General features: G+C 40.5%; 1 protein-coding gene across 6 annotated transcripts in view; it reads left to right on the top strand.

Annotated features, from left to right (window-relative positions):
• TBXAS1 (thromboxane A synthase 1) overlaps window positions 1–22,277 on the top strand; it is a 247,195-nt gene that overhangs the window by 134,613 nt on the left and 90,305 nt on the right. For all 6 annotated transcript variants that reach the window (XM_013173135.3, XM_013173133.3, XM_066997785.1 and 3 more), the window contains 4 exons: window positions 8,878–8,994; window positions 16,339–16,427; window positions 18,909–19,057; window positions 20,839–20,969. In XM_013173135.3, the coding sequence (XP_013028589.3) occupies window positions 8,878–8,994; window positions 16,339–16,427; window positions 18,909–19,057; window positions 20,839–20,969 (486 nt within the window). The remainder of the gene's footprint in view (window positions 1–8,877; window positions 8,995–16,338; window positions 16,428–18,908; window positions 19,058–20,838; window positions 20,970–22,277) is intronic.

Raw genomic sequence — 22,277 nt, 5'->3', positions numbered from 1 at the left:
CCCTTTTCACAAGGGGAATGAATGCTCTAATTCCAGTCTCAGTTCACTCCTAAGTATTCCCTGGAAAGGACAGGAGGGTTTAGGAGTAGTACCCCTCCCCACACCTTCCCCTCACCTGTACTCCTGCTGTGATGGTTCATTCCTTCTTCATTATTCCTATTTCTTTACCTTTCTTCCCATCTCTATCCACAAGAAGGAATTAAAACTTTTTCTCCTGTGTGAGTTGAGTTCCCTCAGTGATGATGTGTAAGAGAGTCACCATCATGACTTCCTTCACTTTTCAGGTCAAAGAAAGGCAGTAACCCCTGATCACAGCTGTAGTGGCCTCTCTTCTGGACCCCACTGTGCTATGATGTCAATCAGGAGGGAGGTGGCAAGGCCCTATGGAAGTGTAGGACTCTTCTTCATTGCTGTCATGGCAGCTTGGACAACTCTGTGCTCAGATTTGGTGAATGCAGTTCTGAGGTATCTAACTGCAGATCTAAGGCTTTTGACAGGGGTCAGCAGCCTAGAGGACAAGTAATGGGAGGCTGGGTAGTACTTAAAATCTGTCTTAGTATTCTCCAGAATCTCCAGGGGTGCTGCAGAGATGTCCTTCAATAAGCAGATTATAGAAAGATGTCCCTGAATGAGCAGATTATAGAACATGATGTTTCTATGTAACAGAGATCTAGCTTGACTTCCTATGGGCATCACCTGCAATTTCTCTGTACACTAATGACTGAAAACATGGGAATATATCTGCTGCAAAAGTTATTGGGAGCTATTTTTCTCCCAATTCACCTTACAATCTGTAAAAGGAAACTTTTGGTCCTCAATCTTTCCTCTAGGAAAATTCTGCATAAACAGAGAGGCTTTTAATAATCTTATGACTTTATCCAACACTAAATAGTCCAGTTACGTCACCTGGAAAGTAGATTTAAAGATTTAAATGCTATGCTTAAAAAATGTTTCTCAGCACAGCAGAAACTGAGTATAGAACACAGGTTCTCTAGTACAACCTGAATTTGTTTATAATATCAAAACTCCTAATTAATTAACAGTAAATACTTTTTTGACTGTTTTGACCCCAAATATCCAAACTGATCCCCATATGCAAACTGATGAAGGTGTGGACTTAATTTTGGTCTTGTTTACATCAACATATGGAATGATGTGTGTCTTGCACCAGTCTAGGTCAGACTGCAGGAGGCCATATGTGTTTATTTTAGCATTTACGAATGGTTATATTTGCCTCACAGCAATGACTCGCTTTGGTTTCTATTGACAAAACCATGACTTAAGAGAATGTTTGCAAAGACAAGAACAGATGTTTCCAGGCAGCTTGCCACAGAAAGGAAAAATGCCAGTATTTACTTGTAAGCTGGTCTTGGCTGTGCCATTTTTCCAATGAGTAATGATGAACAGTAGCCATTAGTCAGTTGTTGAAAATCCTAACTTGACAACAAAGGAACGGGCTCAGAGATGCTTTTTTGTATAGTCTAATCTGTACAGTAGAGTGGAAGACAATTGCTGCAATCACTGCAACCAATTCTACCTTGTAACACTCTTTTGAAGTCATTTAATGACCAAGGAGAACCTAAAAGCCTAATAAATACATAATACGTGGATATTTCCTTCCCTTCTCTGCAAGCATGTTGGTTTCAAATTAAGCTTAAAAAGTGTACCAGACACTTTTATGAAAGTACAAAGCAATACAAACTTTCTGGAGTTAGTTTGGTGAGATTTTTTTCTTCTTCCATCATGAAGTGACCTCCTAAATCAGAGATACTAAACTCAGGTTAGTTTTAAATGGACTTTAATAAGGGGGGAAATAGTGCAATAGACTTTCAGTAGAGACAATGATGGTCTGGGAGGGCTTTGGGGAAAATTTATGTGTAAGTGTGTGTGTGCCCAACTGTAATGGGCAAGAAGGGACTGAGTTCAGTCACGCACATGCCACAGCGTGGGGTGTGTGGCTTCTGAGGACTTATGTAGAGAGTTCAGGAAAGGCAAATGAAGAGTGAGTCTACTTGGGGAGACACTACACCTGTGTGTAGCAACCACTGCTGGTGTGATACGGGTGGAAAGACGCCTGCAGACAGAGCAGAGGGGTGGGAGGGACTTGATTGTCTCCTGCACAGGGGCACGGTTCTTGGTGGGCAGTGCCAGGCCTTTGCCCTCTATGAACATTGTGACCTTTGGGAGGGGAGTTGAGTCCTTCTCCAGCTATGAGAAAATGTAATGATTTGTGAAAAGTGATGCATGTCTATTATGTCCGTGTAAGCAGGAACCTCATAGATGGAAGTGGTAATGAACTAGATAGAGTATATGACATAAACCGACTCTGCTTTTTTTTTTTTTTTTTTTTTTTTTTTAATAGCATGTAACACAGTGCTCTCCTCCTGGTGCAACCAGCAGTCACTACACGATATATTTTTCAGTGTCAGGAATGCAGAGAGAGCTGAGCAGGACTTTTCCTCTTACAAATCTCCAAGCAAGTTTAAAGGAATATCAGTTCACCAGAGGGGAATTTTTCAAGCTAATGTATGGAGGCATCCTCTGCAATCCCATTTTCATAATGCAACTCTTAGATATTTATTTTTGTTGTGTTTCTTATACATCTTTTTAGTTATGATGATGATTTATTTATTTTTTTTAAGAGGAGATGCTGTGTTGTTCCTTAAGTGTCATGCCACTGCCACTGCCTGGATGAAACACTGTCTGAGTAGTTCATGGGCTTACTGGTTCCACCTGCTGGTTGAACTGGTGGTGGTGACCTGTCAATCAAGTGCAGGCAGGGCTGAAGAAGTAATCTTATGAAAAGATTTTACAAATAATTCATTTCTGAGGGGTGAGGATAGAGCCTTGTCTTCATGGTACAAGCCTTCTCTCTGTTATCTTGTTAAATTCAGTTTGAAAATGCAATTTCTTAGACAGGATGGCATTACCTGATCACAAGTGTGCTTTTAGCAAGAAAAGGACAGCAACCCTCCTTGAAAATAAAAAGATGAACAAACCAACCCACTGGTATGGCAGCCCTGCTGCCTGCTTGTTCCTTTTGGGGTCTTCTGTAGCTCACACAGGGAGAGAAAGCCCAACCCCGTCATTCTTAGAGCTATGACAGATACTGCATGGCGCATCTGAGGATTAGACCTTGCATTGGGAATGCACCTCGGAATTGTCCCAAAGAAGGAGAAAGAGGGGCTGGGGGGGGCTCTACAGCTGGATTTATCTCTGGACACTGCAATGCCTATGAACAAAGGCTGGAGGTGCGAGGAGAAAATGGCTCTTGTCAGCATGAGCTTTAGGGTTGTTACCAGGGCTAGATTTTCAGAATAGTATGGGTATGCGATTCCATTTACAGGGCCAGGAAAAAGCTGAATACTTACATCAAGGCAAATGGTGTTTGCTAGATGAGACTATTGCCAGAATTAGTGCTGGATTTGGGATTTTGGGTGCTCTACAGCTTAGTTCATTGTCTGAATCTTACCTAGATTTCAGTGCTGAGGGTTGATTCCAGCAGAAGTGAATCATTTTTGGTTAGTTTTTAACCTGGGAACACTAAATTATGGTTAAGACAAAGTTAAGATAAAGTTTCTGAGATCCCATTTTGCAGACTTTAATTTCGTGCCGTGTTGTCAAAGCCCATGGAGTAGATGAGCAGCTGTTTCTACAGAGATGAATGGTTTATACATTAGGCTTTGGAGCTAGTAGGTTCTTAAGGATCTTCAGAGATGCCCTTTAGGTCCTTTTGAAGCTTCACCTCTTCAGGATATTTTAAGAGTGCATGGCTGCATTAACCTTCTTCTGCTGGTTGCAAACCTTCATTCCTTATTTTTCTACCAAAGGAAGAAAGCTGAGAAGGTTTCTGAGGGATCATCATGGTGCTGCTACCCTTCCTGCTGCTTCAGGCAGTCGTTGCTGGCTGCCAGTGATTCAGACTGGCCTTTGAGTGACAAACTCAGAAAAGGAGAAAATGACTTTTGAATCACACACACAAGGCTTAAGTTATAATCCTGAAAAAAAAAAACAAAAACAAAAATAACCATGTCAAGATATTAGTGCATGAGTAGGTCCTACAGACATCCATACTGACGCAGTTCTTAGCGTGGTTTTTTATTGTATTGATGAGTCCTTTCCCAGGCACAGTCTGGGCACAGTTCAGGAGATTAACATGTGCTACTCCCAATAAGCAGTTTGGATATGGCCATTCTCTTTGGGAAAGTGATTTAACCTTGGGGACAGGAGGCGTGCTGTACCACTTGCCCTCGGAGCCAGAGAGTAGTTGCTGGCTTGAATTATTTAGTAATACACAGCAAGCCAAATTGACTTGGGGACGAACAAGCCGATAAGTGGGTCTGAAGGGTCAGCCTAAGGAACAGTTTAATGGGAAGGGAATTCTTGCATCAGTTGCAAAGATGCTGCTCATCTGCAAACATTTGCTTTCCGTTTTAAAAGCACTGGTCTTTCAAGAATCTGTTTAGAAGGAAACCTCTCCAATTTTCTTTGTTATTTCTCATGACGTGTCTGTGACTGTGGGAATTCAGTAGCACTGTGGAGGTATGCTGCAGCAGATTACCATGCTGCCAGTAGTTTTCATGCAGCATTACTGTACCATGGTCAGAAATGGCTGATTACACAGGAGAAGGAAGGACAGAGCTGTTGTTGGGTATTTAGATAATGCCAGGTGGAATATGAATCTGATTGCATTTGACTTAAAAGCAACCTCCTTCCTTGCCTAAAAACCCTAATCCCACCCCTGAAAATCTTTCAGCTGCCTTCCATGGTAATTTATTTTAATGATTTTTGTAGGATCAAGAATTCTCTGAAACAGCTTGTACTTTGTCCATTCGCAGCAAGGTGACTCTCCATCTTTCACTAAGATACTTCAGGCTGATTCTCATACCAAATTCATTTCCATTTCTGCTATATGAACCTGCAACATAGGTTATGCAATTAGAAGGAAAGTGTTTGCAGAAATGATAAGAAAAACTGGTAAATGAAGTCTGCTATACACTGTCAGTCACACTGATGCTATTCTAATAAACACAAACATCTTTTTGTGTTTCCAGTTTAAAGAGATAGAGTAAAACAATGTAAGTCCAAAATTGTCTCTTTCCTTGCAGTGCTTAAATACGTATAATGTTATACACACCAAAAATATGCTGTGAGCATTGCTGACATAAAGTAGAGTACTAAAAAGGCAATGCTATGGTTAGTGTCATAGTTAAAGCATTATACTTAACAGGCTTTCCATTCAGTAACAGGGCCCCTTTCTGTGAATGCACTATATACAGTCTTTATGCAATTAGGAGCATTTTTTAGGGTAAGTGTTTGGTTTTAGGAAGGGGTTTTGCCTTCAAGTCAAATGCAGTCAGATTTATATCCCATCTGTTATTATCTAAGTGGAGCCTTGTCTTTCAAAGGAGATTTGTCTTATAGAGTGTACAGATTGGGCAGCCTTCAATTTAGAAGTGGATGCAAAATACTTTTCCAAGTGTTGCCCTATAATTTTTTCCTTCGTTTATTTTTTATTTTTTCTGTGCACTATTCAAACTTTGCTTGCAAGACAAATCAGTTATTTCCTTGTGGGAAATGTTATTCTGTTCTTTCACTGTAGTTTCTGAGTGCTTCAAAAATGCTAATATAACAGTGGCAGTTCAGAAGAGGTGATGTGATATCTTTACTTAATAAATCAGGAGAGAAGGCTGGTGGTTGAAGTATATGTCCAAGAATGTTTGCTAATTTGAGGGGCCCACTGTGATGACCTAATTTCTTGGACCAATGTATTTTGTGTGATCAAGTCATATTCTCTGTTGTTGATTTCAGTGGCATCAGTAAGTGCTCAGGGGCTCTGTAATCTGGGCTTCTGGGATTGAAACTAAACAAATGAGGAATACTTATTTAGTGACCTGCTGATCCAAAATTTAGTGTAAAGGGCTTCTCTAACATTATGTAAAAAGTGTGGGGCAGAGGCTTGCATACAGTGCTTTCTTCAAGGATAATGTTCCTTTCTGTAATCTGGAGGCTCTCTCTTCTGACCCTACAATTCCTTTGAGTATCTGTAACAAATGTGACAGAACTCTAGTGAGTGATGGCCTCTCTAGCTGCACCTCTGATCCTTAAAACAGATACCAACTGACAGGTTAGAAGACAGATAATTTGCTTAAAGAGAATACTCAGAGAAAACAGTCCAAACCACTTCAGCTTTGACAGCTTGTCCCAAATTTTCCCTATTTTTTGCATGAAATAGGATGGTCTATGTGTACATTAAAAATGCACCCATATTTTATCTTACAGTAGTCATCTGATGAGAGTACTTGACTTAATGTCTTCCTTCAGCTTAATTTCCTGTTGCATACTCTTCTACTTGCAAACAGCTCATCCTTGCTCAAAGCTGGTCTGTAATGTCAGCTCGGTGACATTAGTTTACTACACTGGGTGGTGTTGCTGAGTATTTAAAACTATCCATTAGCCTGCTTACAATGCATAATGAACTTATGCACTTTAAAAGCTTATGCAGTGTAGCAAGATTCCTGGCAAGTGTGGAGGAAAAAGGTGTTAAGGAAAGCTGGCAGCTTCTTAAAGAAAAGATATTAAATGCAAACTGTTCCAATATGGAGGAAAGTTAAGGATGTGCAGTAGAAGACCAGTGCAGCTAAATCATGATCATTTCATTGCCTATAAAGAGAAGTTTTCTTTTTACAAAGTGGGAAGTAGGTCAGATTTCCAGGAATAAGGATAAAAGAAGAGCATATAGGGACAATAAAATCGAAAGTCTCAAGGAAGAAAATGAAACGTAGGTATCCAGATGAGTAACAGGTGGTAAAAACTAGTTCTTTATGTACATTTGTAATAAAGGGAAGACTGAGGAAAGCATTAGAGGGTGAAATGGATCAATGGATGACGTTGGGAAAGTCAACATATATTTTTTCGGTTTGCTTCGGTCTTTCCTAGGAAAATATAGGGACTTTGCTACTGCTGTTAATGTAGGGGGACTGTACTACTACCACTACCCTGGGTAGGTGGGCAGGTGTCTGGGTGCCAGATCTCACATGCACAAGTGTTTCTTTACAGCCTGATATCTACATTGCGGTGTACATCTCTTATCCCCACCCACCAATTTTAGGACGGTTTGTCTAGAGGAAATGGTTGTACAATACATGAAATACTGATTGAATAAGACTTGGAAAGTGTTTAGGGACGATCCACTGTCAGAATGGAGGTATTAGCCAGGGGGCTCCCAGAGGTGGCTGCTTTGCAAGTGCTGTTCAGTACTTTTGTTAATGGTTTAGGTGGCGGTGGCATTGAGTGTGATAACAATGTATAGAGGGCACTAAGCTGGGAAGGATAAAAGGCAATATGAAAGGAAGGGCTACAATTCGAAGTAGACATAATCAGTCGGAGAAGTAATCATAAAATGAACAGTCACATTTCAACAGGGACATGTTCTATATACCACTCTTAGGAGTAACAAACTTCATAGATAAAGCTTGGGGAATAACTTCCTAGGGAGCAGTTATTCAGGAAAAAAGCCTGAGTTACAGTAAACCACAAGCCAGGATATGAGTCAACAATGTTATGCTGTGGTATGTAGCATTCTGGGGTGAATAGAGAGGAATATATACTGCAGGACATAAGAAAAAAAAAATCCTTCCTTGGCTGAAGTAGCATGTCAAGTCGCAGTACACTATACCTTGAGAAAGATGTAAATTGCATACAAGAGTATGCAAAGGAGAGAAATGAGACTGAACAAATGGTCCCAAAAAGCATGACTGATAAGTATGTAAGATAAGTATGTAAGTTGAGTGAAGTGGTGTTATTGGAGGTAAATAGCAGCAACGTGGTTAGTGATTGTTATAATCTTCAATATGGGCTGCTGAAGAAAGGGAGAGAATAACCCATTTTCTCTGTCTGTGTTAACACTAACGCTAAAGACCATAAGTTCCAGCAAGAGAGCTGGTGCTGCCATGTTAAGAGTAGTCCAGCACTGGAATAGTTTGCCTGGCGAGTTTATTGAATCTCCATCTTTGAATGCCTTCAAGAACAATTAGGAAAATATCCTCTGGCAATAATATAGGTTGTAGTACACTTTGCTGTGGGGAGGGGCATTTCTTGAGGCTTCTTCTAGATGTAATTGAGTTGTTTTCTGACATGCTTCCTCTCTCTCTCTCAAAAAATCCTTTTAATCCTTGGTGAATATCACTATTCTACAGAAAGGAATTTCTTAAAATTTAGTAAATCATAGCAGTCATCTTGGTACAGGGCCTCATGGGACAGTGCTTTAAACTACTAATATGTTTGACCAAGTGCTGAAGCTGTAAGAGTCCCAGGCCAGCACATCTTAGCTGGGCAAAACTCCATGAGCGTGTTCCTTACAGACAGAGTAAGGACTGGAACTTGCTTTCTAATCAACATATTTTCTGAAGACTTCAAAAATGCATGTAACAGTCTGACATACCAGCTGTCACCAGAAATCGTGTCCCCCACCGACACCCGCGTGCGGTGCGTTGTCACTCATGTCACACAGAGAAGGAGTGTTGACAAGCCCTCTTGCTAGTCACCTTAGAAAGGGAGAAAAGAAACCAGGGTTCAGCAAAGGAGAGCTGGAAATCACAGGAGAGCGTCAGAAACGACAGAACCAGAACAGTCTGAGCAAGGAGCTGGTGGACTGACCCAGGGCTTTTACAAGCCCAAGAGGGAATGCAGGCAGCAAAAGGGAAATTTTCTCTAGCCTCATCCGTGTTTAGCTTGACGTTCAGGACTTATTTGAACCTCTCTCATTATGGGACAGAGACGCAACGCCATTCATGGCCAGTCTTACCAAGTTCCAGAGCCTCAAGTAACTCTACTTGTGTTTGTGTTAAAAGTGAACCATGTTTTCTTTTGACTTAGAAGCCGAACTTGATTTCCAAGCCAATGCTCGACAGCATCCTTTGTCTTCGTGATGACAGATGGAAATATGTCCGGAGCGTGCTGACCCCAGCCTTCAGCGATACCAAACTGAAAGAGGTAAGCTGTAGGCAATGTTGCTTTCCTGATTTAGAAGACATAATGGTTTTCTTTTGTGCGAGCATCTACTTATATAGCTCCATATTAAGGATAGCTTAAAAAATCTGCTACTCTTTGCCAGTTTACTTAGATCTTAGTAGCATGTCCAGTAGAGAATGTGTAGAATGTGGTTCAGCTCACAGACTGGTGTAAATCAGAATAGCTAATCTGAAGGTATGATCTCTCTTTCTCTGTATAAGCCAGTTTGTCCATAAAAGTGTAGCAAAGTCAAAAAAGAGCCTTACCCCAACCCTTTTAGGAGTAAGCTAAAGTACAGAAAAGGTTATTGCTCCCAACTGGAGCATAGCTTTTCATTATTTGCAGAGTCAGCAGCTCTCATGTTAACACAGGAACTGCTGTCAGTCTATTTTCATTTCTCCATCTCCTTCCCCCCTCCTTCTTTTATTCTTTAATCCTTTCATATAATAAAATAAGTCACTGGAACAGAATGTCATTGCCAGATAAATACCTCTGACTGAAAATAAATGTCTCTGTGCTGACCTGCTGCTAATTTCCTATAAGTGTCTCAGCATTTCCTTAACCATGGGAACCCATTACCCAGTAACAAAGTTCTATTCCAGTGACACGATATCTCTTAATTAAATGCAGATAAATGATCGACTGCTTAAAGTCGCCTTTCAAGGGAAAGAGAAAAAAAATAATAATAACCAACAAACCACCATCTCTTCCTTTATGTATTTTATTCTGAAAGGGAAGCATGCCTCACTCCGGTGCCCAGTCCTCGGCTGTAAAATTTTCCACTGGGCAGACGCTTGTGTTGTTTTGACATGCCGCTGTCGAAATCCACAGTAACATCTAAATGCGTCTGGCTCTTTCAGCTCTATAGACAGCGGTCGCTTAGCAACGCCGGCTGTCACCTCCTTATTATGGTAAATTCTAATTGGCCGCAAGCCTGCTGGAGATGCTGATTAATCACAACTGACAATACCATTGGTTATGCGCCTCGACATTTGCTCTGTCACCGGCTCCATCGCCGAGTTTTATAGACGCGAGGATTTTTAAATATTCAGGCGATTAGTCGCTAATGGTGTGGCGGGAGAGGGGAGTTCTGCATTTTCCGAGCTGAAATTAATCCGCCTTGCTGCAGGTCATCGGCAAAGCGTGGCTCCCAGCTTCGGCTCTTTGCTGTCGAACTAACAAAAGATAAAGCCGCGCTCCCCTCCATTTGCGCAGAGCAACCTCTGCCGGCACTGGCAGAGCGAGGTGAGGGTGAGCGGGCAGAGGCCCCGTGCGTCCTGCTTTGGGGCCTGGCAGAGGCACGTTTGCAGGGTCTGACTCGTGAAACTGAGGCGGGAGAAGTCCCATTGCTTGCTTTGCGCTGCTTGGTGGCAGAGCTGCAGAGCCGGAGGAGATGGAGGTAGAAGGTAAAATGGCGGGCCAGCCAGCACCTTGCACCCAGTTCACCTGTGGAAATTGCAACCTTTAGTTTTAGCTCGATGGTCAGCTTTCCCTGTGCTGCCTCTTCCAAACTCTGTATAAAGGGTGGAGGCTCCATGTTACCCAGAAATGGTAATTTTCTCCTCCCAAGTCTATAGAAAGTGGGAAAACAAGAAGAGAGAGAAGGGTCTCTCTAAAAGGCCCGACTTCATTCCAGTCTCATGTCTTCACCAGAAGACCGTCTGTCCCTGCACAGAGTAAATTCGGCAGTAAATTGCCGGCAGTAAATTTGTGTTAGCTTAAGAACCTCTTTTGAATGGATGTACACCTCAGCCTTGCATTTCACTTTCAACCCAAATAGATGAATAGTCCTGGGATTTGAAGTTAATGCAACTTAACTTCTCGCTCATATGCTTCTCTTGCTGTTGCTTAATTTAGAAGCCATACCAACACTTCTCAAAGGAAATCAATGCTCATTAATTATGATCCCACTTTTTAACTCTCCCATATTTAGTACTCTGTCAGAACCTCTGCAGCATGGAAATGGAAATATTGTGTTCTAGTATTGGCCATACTACAGAGTATTCACGATTATGTAGAAGTCATCCTGTTTATAATAAACTCTTCCTCTCTAACCCAAAGGAATTAGAAATGAGTTATTTTTGCTATGAATTTGTTGCATAAGAACCTGGGTTTGTTGTTTTATATATATTTATAAACACTGCTAGACCCATATCTCATTTCTTCCCTGGGATACTGATTCGTTTGCCACAGATATCTGAACTTTAGAAAAAAGCAAACAGAAAAACCCACCACAATCTTCCTACCACCCTGTTCACTCTGGATGTCTACTTTGCCTTCACATAATATCAGAGTCACCCTAGAGAATGGTTCCCCCCAAGTGTTGCAGCTCCCAGCTCTGCTCTGAACATAGGCTTGCCTGTCTGGATGCTCTGAGAGAACTGGGAGCTATTAGCCTGTGACAGAGCTATAAATGTTAACAACTCTTTGTGCTCCCCATAACAATCCCTTCAGACAAATGATGTGCAGAGTTGGATACAGACTCCTGATATCTCCATTTCCGAAACACAAGAATCTACTATGAGACTGAAAGACAGCTTCAGTACTAGCAATAACGAGAAGCTGGTCATCCACTCCTTGAGCTGGCTGCTATGGGACAAAACCCAAGGCAGAGATAATATATATTTGCTAGGATTTGAACTGTAATGCCCCACAGAGACATCTAGCTGCTGTGGCTGGGGGTGGAAGTGTGCTTTGCGCTTTTGTCTCAGTGGTATTGGTGTAGTGTCACTGAGAAGTTCACTAAGCGTGAGGAATTTCACTTCAGTTTGGCAAACGTCTCCAAGAGCTGGTCACCAAATGAGAAAAAGTTGATCCCAGAAGTTTGCAAAGTTATGAGCAATTAATTGAAACCAGAGGTTATAGAGCGGTTGGGGAGCCAGTGCTGTGATTGCTGCTTGCATGAAGAGAATTGATTCCCTAACATTTTTAAAGAATTTTCTAGCATTTTCTGTTTTTGCTCTCTGTACCCTCAATTCCTCACTTTAAAAGCTGTGCTCTGCTACTGTTGTTTTTTAACTCTATAAACTGTTGTTTTTATAGAGTTCCATACTCTCTGTTCCCCTTTTTCAATTTTCATTTTCAAATGTGTATGCAAAGATTAATAAAGTAGTCCACTCCAGCTGAAGGAAGCTTTGGATCCAGATAACGTTAAATTCAACTACAGTAATGGTGAGCATAGCGTAAGTCAACAGACTTTTAGGCTTGATCCTGCAGTAAGATTTAGTAGTCTTACCCCTGTGAGATGCCACTGGGGTTGGTAGCAGATTTGATAATAAGCTCTTCACAGTGAGCCCCCTGAATATACCATACAGTGCCATTGCTATGGGAGCACTGAGAATGAGAAATGAGAGAGAGGAAGCAGAAGAACCAAGAAGTTTCACTTCCAGCTTTGCCACTGACTGTCTCAGTGTGATCTGGTAAAAGCTGCCTAAATTCTCTCTACATGAAACATCCTTCATCTGTTAATGGGAATATTACCAACCACTGAAAGTTGATCCAAGGTGTAATGCATGAGGAATTTGTGAAGTAATATAGCTGGAGGTTCTCAAGTAAAAGATGCAGTTCCCTGTGTTCCTGTCATGCTCTCCTCAGCTATTATATATTGAAATGAGCTGATATCTTAGTGATCGTGGTGTACTGATCTTGATTCCCTATTTAGTGTTTCTTATTTAGTTTCTCCCCTTTTTGCTGTGGTGCTTGTGATGATCCTGCAGTTCTGGACCCCTTGTCAGACTTGATAAATAGCTTGGCTCTCTTTTACAGCCAGCACCAGCAGAAAACCCATTGATTTTTATTTATTCTGATGGTGCTGCAGTACTCTTGTCATCTCCTATCAGTATGCTGGGAATCCTCTCCTCCATTAACTAACCATTAAAACAAAACAGAACACAAAAATTAAAGAAGAGAGTGCAACATAATGTAGCATTGTCCTAAATAACCTGTGAAGTGGAGTTTGTGTTACGGCATTTTTTTATCAATTGAAGGGAGACACAAGGCAGAACTTGTGATAAGTTGACAGAACAATGCAAGAAAATCCTCTAGTGTCAGTCTCAGGCACATAGATCTTCCATATCCCACTAGTACATAGGATCTGGCAGTGCAGCTGTTGAGATTTCCTTGATTTTCTCTCTACTCTACTCTTGCACAGTGGTCAGAGGCATTTTGGAAGAGTGTCTGCAAGTTGCAATTGCTATTCAGCAAAGCAAGTGCACTCACCTGAGATGATACAAATCACTAACTTAAGAGCTGATATGTGAAATGTGCATATCCTAGAGCCAAGAGTCAGTGTCTGCTTGAGTTGCTCTCTTTGGTAAGTTGTGCCCGTCAGTAGCAGAGCCCCACTGTGAGGTGATGGAAACACACCTCTGCTCTTTTCCTGGTTTTAGTCAGTGACTTGATATCTGGAGCAGAAGAGATTCTTATGCTGGGGGTGTATCTTGTTTTCCTTCTTCTTTCCTTATATTTCATACCATTTGTGGGACAAGAGGCCTGCCATGACCTTGCTATACTATATGTGAACAGTAAAGGTTTCTGGTGTGTCTCTCGACAGTGAATACAATCCAGGCTTCTTGGATGCTAAGAATAAGGGGAATAATCATGGTAAATACTGAGGTCCACATCTAACTAGAGGAATGTGACTCCGATGCCTTTGAACAGTGCAAACATCCCCATGCACCGTGCATACGCAGAATCGGAAACTAATTGTTGTTATGTGCCAAATAGCAAATTGGCAGGATTTATACAGCAAAGCCCCTGGCATCACGAAAACCCTAACCCCAAATGCTCTCCTTTGGCAGAAGAAAGAAATTTGGACTCTGGGCTACTCTTGCTACTAGATAACTGGCAGATCAAATATTTACAGGGACCATATTGTTTAGATTTTTCTTCATCCTGTTACTCTCAGCCAATCTGAACACAGAGCAGCTGGGGTTTGTTTACCCACCAAGAACTGAATCTCAGGCAGGTTATGCAGCTTTTATGTTCTGACTGGCAAATGATAATGTATAGGAAGTTAGTGATACCCAAGGCAGTGTAGATCAACATGTCTGTTACCGTGCCTGTTTTCAAAGTTTGCTGTGGTTCACCTCCCCCAACACTATTTTATTTTTCTTGATGATTGAGCAAAGAGTTTAAAGTATTAAGGGACTTGAGTACATTTCACTCTGTGGTCTTTGTAGTTGGCAAACTTGGATTAATTTATGTCCCTCAAGGGAATAGAAACCCAAACCCAAACCCAGGATTCCTAAGTAGATATCCCCCGTAGCTTTCATATGCAAATAATTGTCTCATTGATATGACTCTGTCCTATAATGCTAACAATAAATCAAATCCATGTGCCCCCCTCCCCACTTTCCCGCTTAGATGTGCTAATAAAAATATCTTTTTGTCTAGAAATAAATTGCTACGGCATTTTGAAAGGCTGGCGGAATGTAGAAAGTTCAGAGGTGCTGCGAGATGCCCTGGCCAGGCATATGTGCCCCTGCCATCCCTGCCAGCTGTTGGAAAGCAATAGCAGCCAGCTGGGTGGTTTCAGGTCTGGTGATGTGCTGAAGAATGAAAGAGAAAATAAGGCAATAAAAGGAAAAATTTGAAATGATCACCATCTGTTTAGAAAACATCGTACCTGTTAAAATATGGATTTTCATTTTGTTCTCCTTGACTGACTCAGTTCATTCGAAGGGCTGGACCCAGAGATTATAAAGCATTTTGCCCTGGTTTGATTTGTTGAACAGAAATGTATTAATTTTGTTGAATCATTTGAGAAGAAGCTCACTGCAGGGGACCTTCTTTAGAAAGCCAAAAGGGGCAGAAAACTGCCACATAACATGGTATGCACCTCCCAAACATATATACCAGCTGCTTTTACAGAATACTAATCTGGATTCAGAATTGTTTTGTGAGATTCCTGTTGCACAGCCCAAATCAATCCAGCTTTTGAACTGAACAGACATCCTGCTCTGTCCCGTGTAGGTACGGGACTTCGAGAACAGCTAGACACATTCTTGACTAAGACTTCTGCCTTTGGAGAACATGTTGGATGCTCCCGCGTTGGCCTTTTGACTGCATACAGTCTTGCCCATGTGTTGGGATGGCAGCGTGCCTGTGCACGAAGTGTTATGCCAGTTTCACGGAGGTAGAAGTGCCAAACAAAATGGACTTGGCTGGGCAGCCTGCATAGCTTTTGGAGTGTGCTGAGAGGCTGCAGTAAGTCTTTTTTGGTAACAAGAATGTCAGAATAGTAGGACAAGTCTGTTCTCATATTTGTTGACATCCGTATGCTGAAGGAGGTTGCTCAGGAAGGAAAGACGGGTTGCTGTGCATATGTCTGCTAATGCTTGGCATAACTGAGGCAAGACTTGGGTATTAAACTGCAGGAGGATCTGTCACTAGTCTCTGTGGAGGAAGCAAATAACGCCATTAGGGTAATGGCTAGATTGCTGCTATGCCCTAACTCAAAGTAAGCAATTAGAGTCTTCCTCTGCCCCCCTTGAAGGTGTAATCAAGGTAAGTGTCTGGTGCTGTTCATATGAAACAAGTTATAGAGAGACTTTAAGGAGGTCCTGATGGTTGCCTATGTCTGTTTTCCATGAAGTGCTGAAGAGGAAGACTATTTCACTGTTAGCCAGACAGGGTGTGGGTAGGTCTACCTGACCATCATTTGTCAGCAAATGGAAAGAACCACTAGCTGAACAAATTCACAGAGTGTCCACTTAATGACGGTTGCCACTCCAGACAACCCTCTCCTCAGCACTCTTCCCACAGCACGGCAGCACTCTTCCCACAGCAAACTGTAGTGATATACATGGTGCTTTCCCGATGTACTCCTTAAATCCCTCAAACTGAGGGATGGCAAGATGGAAATACTAGGCCTCTGGTGATGACATCTTTATAAGACTTTGAGACCACAGAAAATATTATTCCTTCCGCTCAGTAGTATATGTAGCCTAAATGTAATGGCCTGTAAATATGGATCATGATAGATCATCAGCTGGGACAGGGAATGATTAAAAAAAGAGAGGAATGTTTTTGCTTAGTCACTCTCTGTGTATGTAGCCATAAATGGACAAGAACCAAAGGTCAGGTAAGCAACAAGACCTCTTGAATTTAGGCCCAGAGCTGGAGAAAGGCACCCCTGTAATAGTGCAGTCAATCCTAGCATTTCATCTCACCTGTGCAAAAGTGCCTGACCACACCTGCAGAGAGTCCTGAGAGCTCCATCCCATCTACTGGATAAAACTAATTTAGAATAATTGATTTGTTAATTATTATTATTATTTATTTTACATTTTAACAATTTTCACAATAGAATGCATTCCTTTCTAGATGACACCGCTAATAAACCAGGCTTGCGACGTCCTGCTGAGTAACTTGAAAGTCTATGCAGATTCTGGCAAAGCTTTTGATATCCAGAGGTACGTTCAACATACCAGAAATTAGTAGCAGATTTTAAAAAAAAAAGAATGTCAATAGCAGCAATTATTCTAAATATTCACTTACTGTATGTATAACAAGATTTATTTTTTTCTCTTGCTTTTATAAGTGGAGATCATAAGATAGAGGATGTGTCTGATGATAGATGCCTTTTCTTCATGGGGAGAGCCATTGCATACTTGAAAAGTAATTTTGGGAATGCATCTAATGTATTTCTAGCTGTTTAATGGAGTTTTAACAGCTGGAAGCAGAAAGAAAAGCTGCACCAGTCCCTGTCCAGTCTGCTCTGTACCGTCTGCCAATAATGTACAAACATAGGAATTGATCTAGTATCAAATCCCTCTAGTCCATCACTTTCTTGTTTGTTTGTTTGTTTTTTGTATGACTTTTTTTTGAGCACTTAATCATTCTTATCACATTCCTACTAACCCTGTCTAATAGCACGCTAGCCTTTTGTGAAACAATGAGATCAGTATTCCATATGAGAATGCACCACTGATTTATAAAATGACACTTTAATATTTTCCATACTGTGCTTTCTCCCATTTGTTATGCATTTAAGATCCTATTATCATTTTTTGTTGCTCTTTCAGCAGAGATCTTCACTGAGCTGTTCACAATACTGTCTAGCCCCTTCTCTGAGCACATACAATTCTTCTAGGATCTCTGTACGGTGAATGAATAGTTCAAATGTATCTTTACTGTTAGGCACTGTTTTGTGTACACTTCATTTTCTAGGTTGGTCAGCACCTTCTGAAGATCCTCGTGATTTTTCCCTCCCTGGAACAGTGCAAATAATTTTGTTTCATCTAAAGGATTGGATATTTGGTCACTGTTCAACCATCTCTTGTCCAGTAAATGTATATGTGTGCATGCAAGTGTCTGTGTGCACAAAGATCTCTTTATATCAAATATCTGAGGAGTTACTATGAGACTCTGAGATACATTGCATTTAGCCTAGTACTCTGATGAAAATTGACCTTTTCAGTCCTTCTCGGTTTTTCCCTTTTTTCCATTTGTCCTGTTTCTTTGCCTGGTCTTTTAGCTATTGATCCATGATAAGGTTTCACCTCTCAAGAGGCACTTTGGAAAAGACTTTGAAAGTAGAAATGAATGATGTTGACCATCTCAGAATATGTTCTTCCAGTTATTTTATCATACTACCATTTCAGCCAGTTCGACATTTATAAATGTGATTCTCATTGCACTGCAGTTTCCCAAAACTGCCTTGGGAGCTATTTTTTGGCTGTAGGTACCCTATTTGCAACCTTCTGTCTTCTTGTACATTAGTTGGCTTTAGCCGTTTTGTGTTTTGTCAACAACTCAAAGTGTAGGGTTTAAGCTTTTTCAATAACTGGGTGAGGAAAATGATTGAGGGCTTTTGAGATTATTGTTTTATTGCAGAACCCCTCTTTTAACATTTCAACATCCAGTAGTGCCTTTTTGTTTTGTGTAAGAGTTGAAAATCCAAACAAGTTACTTAGCTTTGCAGCATTGTTGTTATCTTTAGAATCAGCTTTGGTGTCCTCAGAATGACAGTGATCCAAGGATTATAGCTTGAGATGTTCTGCTTCACAGTATACACACAGGATATACTGGGCCTGAGTCCTGTCCTCTTGATTCATGCTTACTTAAGTTAAAACATCAGAGAATTTGATATTAGCCTTCTGTAGAAAAGAACAGTCATAGAAAAACATCAAAAATCAGCCATTGCAGACTTGATCAACAGATCAGACTAACCAAATTACAAGGATATTTCACATTCTTAGTCCGTTATCTCAAAACTAGTATAGCTGCTAAGGGACATTAGAAATAAAAATGGTGAGACAACTGGATAGATAGCCAGGTATGTGAGGAGAGATTCAATAAGTTCTAAAATTTCAATGCCAAGGTCTGCAGATCATTTGTAGTTCTCAAAGCATTTGCTGCCACTCTGCAGAGATACAGGCTTCACTTAGAGACAGTTCCCCTTGGTTTTGACCAGGATTTTGCATTAGAAAGGAGCTATTAAGAACTCAAAGGAAATCCTTAATAGGAAATTTTACTTAAGGACTTCTTGTGACTCTTGTGAGAGTTCAGACTGGCCAGGTAGGAGACATTGTTTCTGCAGTTTTGAGAAAGAGATTACCTCTTTTGCAGGTATACTACAATAATGCTTCTGAATTTCTGTTGCATTAGATTTCTAGATAATAAAAAATGAAGTATTTTTTTTTTAAATATATAAATTACTAGTAGAATTATTGAGCTATATGAAAACATGTTCACTTTGTAGAGGGAGAGGAGGTGATAGTTGTTATTAAACATCAGCATTTGTCAGAATGATGGAAATAACCATGGGCAAAGCTCAAATCTGAAAGCAAAAAGAAAATCAGAGACAAAAATTAATGTTATGTGGTGTTCGTAGAAGCAAGATATTCATGGATATGTAAGTTGTAGCTAATGATTTGTCATTCTTAATGCAGGTGTTACAACTGCTTTACCTTGGATGTTGTTGGTAGCGTAGCTTTTGGTACACAGGTGGACTCTCAGAAGAATCCTGATGACCCCTTTGTTAAGAATTGCAGAACATTCTTTGAAATGTCTTTGTTTAAGCCTCTTCTTATTCTAATCCGTAAGTACAGTCCACCTTTGTCTACTCCATTATGGTAATTTTCTGAAAGTCATTCTGAAATTGCAAAACATACGGAAGCAGGAGCAGGAAGATGTATTGTGAGCTTTATTTCAGAAGTGTTCAGAATTCAGCCTACAGTCCATGAAACCCTCTAGATTTTCATGGTATGCTTTACAGCTCCTGTCATCATTAATGCAACTTCCTCCAGAAACCAAGAGTCACAGAAGGCAACGCTCCAGCTTGATTTGAGAGGAAGGTTTCTGGCACCTGTAGCCTGTGGGCTACACTTCTGTTTTCAAACAGAGTTACAGCAACCTAATCTATATGTTATAAATAAAGTGTGGCCCTTGGGAACCTGGGAGCAAAGTTTTTGTGCACTCTCTTTACTTGGTAGAGATTGAAATCTCACCCATAAACAAAAGAGTGCTAATAACCAGAAGAGAAGTAGAGAAGCATAAGCAGATAGCGTAAGTCCTCTAAATTCTTATTTAAATAGCGTCAGCAGCCTGGCTGATAACTATAAAGGATGAAGATGGTAAGAGCCAGCACAGGCTGTCTTCAAGAGAATGCATTTATTTTCCCAGTGAGTAGACTGGGAGTACAAGAATAGGGTACGAAATGATTTAGTTCTAGGTCATGAATGCTACTAAGGCTTCGTGGTGATGGAAGCCTTGTTAACACAATGGCAGTAAGAATTATAGCTGAATAAGCTGCGGCATAATCAAGGTTGATAAGTTTTTACTGTGTTACTATCTAGACCTGTTCACAGTAGTGTCAGGTGGCGCAGTGGCAAAGTTTCCTGTGCCCATCTGATCCTGCTGGCATTACAGATTGCACCTATACTAGCAGCACATGATCTGTTTCCTTCTGGAACTGTGTATCCAAAATGTCCTGGGGTTAATGTTTAACCTGATTGCAAAGTGGGATTTATGACTAATTTCTGAAGGGACAGAAATATGTCCCTAGCCTCTACAGCGTCCTCCATTAAAGAAAGTTGCTGTGTAGAGTTTGGGGTTGGATTGCCTGAAAGTGTTTGATTTCCTTCTGTTAGTAAATTACATGGTCTGAATTTCAACAGCGTTGCCCCGTTGGCAACAGGGGTTTTCTGAAAATTGACTGATTTGTTAGTCTTAAGCTGTTCATGATTTAACAAGGGGTTTATTCAAGTACAAGACTTCACTCTGTTATCTAGTTCCTGACTATAAAGGCGATGGACTGGAGACCATCCTTGTAGTAGCATCCTACTTTAAGAGTCTTTGGTCTGTTTAGAGAAGCAAAATAAAGTAGTAAACCGATATCCAAATACTGAAGAGCTGGAAATGGGAATTACTACTACACAGTTGTATGGATCAGTGCCATAACTTGCTAAATGGGGTCAAGATCCTCCACGTTCTGTATGCAACTGCTCAAGTAGGCAGTGAAAGTAATTCTTCCTTTTGTTGTATTGGCTCTGTGGCATCAAGAAGCTGAACTGAAATCTGGAAGCATTGTGGAAGACTTGCAAGTCAGGGAAAACTTGGAAGGCAACTATCCAGCAGGGGAGTTCCAGCCAAAATGGAATTTCTAAAAGGAAACCCTGTACCAACATATAGAGGTGGAAGAAAAAAAAAAAAGAAAAAAAAAAGTGAGAGAGAAAGAGAGAGAGAGAAAGTGGAAAAAACAGCTTTCACAAAAATAATGCATCCCACTTGATGAGATTTGTAATATTAATGAAAGGAAAGGGATATTACATGCTTTTTTTCACTCTGCCTCAGTGTTTTCTTCTTTAAAATCTCTTACAGTTTCTTTCCCATTCATAATGATCCCACTGCTTCGAATTCTGCCAAACAAGAAACAAAAGGAACTGAATGGATTTTTTATCCAAACTATAAAAAATGCAATTGTCTTCAGAGACCAGCAAGATGCAGCTGAGGTAAAACCATTTGTGTGATAAATATATGGATAAGCAAATGCTTTGAGGAAAAACTGGAAGTGGCATAAGCCTCAGTTGAAAAAGTGAACTCAGTCTGTTTGAACGTTCAAAGCAATTTAGTGAAGATTTTATTCATTTTTAGCTCTATGTACCATCAACCAGTCTTGGTGCTGATGCAGAACTGTTAACGCATTACAAGAAAGACTGCTTCTCTCGCTTTATCTGTCCAAATAAGGATGCAGAAAATGTTGCATCTGGGATGGCTTTCCAACCCAGTTTCTAGACCCAGAAGGATTCATCTTGTAAATTTTTTTTCTTATCTTCATCAGGTGTCTTGTCTGTGCTGGCTTTCCTTAACAATAACAGAAAGGGGAGCCCCCCACAGAGTGACTCAACCCAGTCATTACCTGTGAGCTGACATGGGTTTTATATAGCCCTATGGCAGTTCCTACTCTTTATGAAAATGAAAAGAAAGAACCTACATGTCTAATTAAGAGCAAAAATTTAGTATTGAGATGGTTAAAGAAAAAGGTAGTAAATTCTACCCAGTATGCAAAATAATTGATATGTATTAGTAGCAAATCATCTGTGGCCCATCTCTTTCTCATTCATCTGGACATCAGGCAGTTCTGATTTTTTTGTTGTGTGTTAATCACTGTTATTTTATGAAGACTCTGAAGGCACAGATATTTTTATAAAGGTCTCTCTATTTTCAGTACATGACGCATTGGGAACATAGGCACGTGCTTAAATTTTGTGATACAAAAGTTCTTTGGGTCTGCTTGTCCTTTTTGACCATTCTTTACTCCAGACTGCACATAATTTCCCTGAAAATAGGTTAACCAATTAATTATGGATGTGTAGTGAGAAACAAAGAATATCAAAGAGAATTCCACTGTAAAGGTAACAGACAAGTGTTGCATATCAATTGACATGAAATATGCCATAACGTACCTATTAAGAATCTGTTAATATTGAAATAATTGAAATGTTTCTTTCCACTTTGAGATGAACAGCAGTTCTGATGGGATAACAGCACAGGTGAGGATGGATCATCCCAAATTTTTCTCAGAACTTAGCCCCCCAGCTGTCATCTTTCAGGATAGTATGGATTTTAATTTGCACGGTGTTATATCTAAGGCACGTTTAAAAATCAAATTGATTTTCAAAGGTGTTGCTGCTTTGCACTGTGTTGCATGTTCTACTCTTTTTCTTTGACACTCTCTCCAGTGAAATCTCACTTCATATTTGTTGTCCTTTATCATCCCCTTATTCTCATCTTTCTTAAATCCTATCTTTATGAGTCTT

Source organism: Anser cygnoides, chromosome 1 (assembly GCF_040182565.1).
Source record: "Anser cygnoides isolate HZ-2024a breed goose chromosome 1, Taihu_goose_T2T_genome, whole genome shotgun sequence".
Classification (NCBI taxonomy): Eukaryota; Metazoa; Chordata; class Aves; order Anseriformes; family Anatidae; genus Anser; species Anser cygnoides.
The sequence above is the reverse complement of the archived record's forward strand: the minus strand, read 5'-3'. Positions and strand labels throughout refer to the sequence as shown.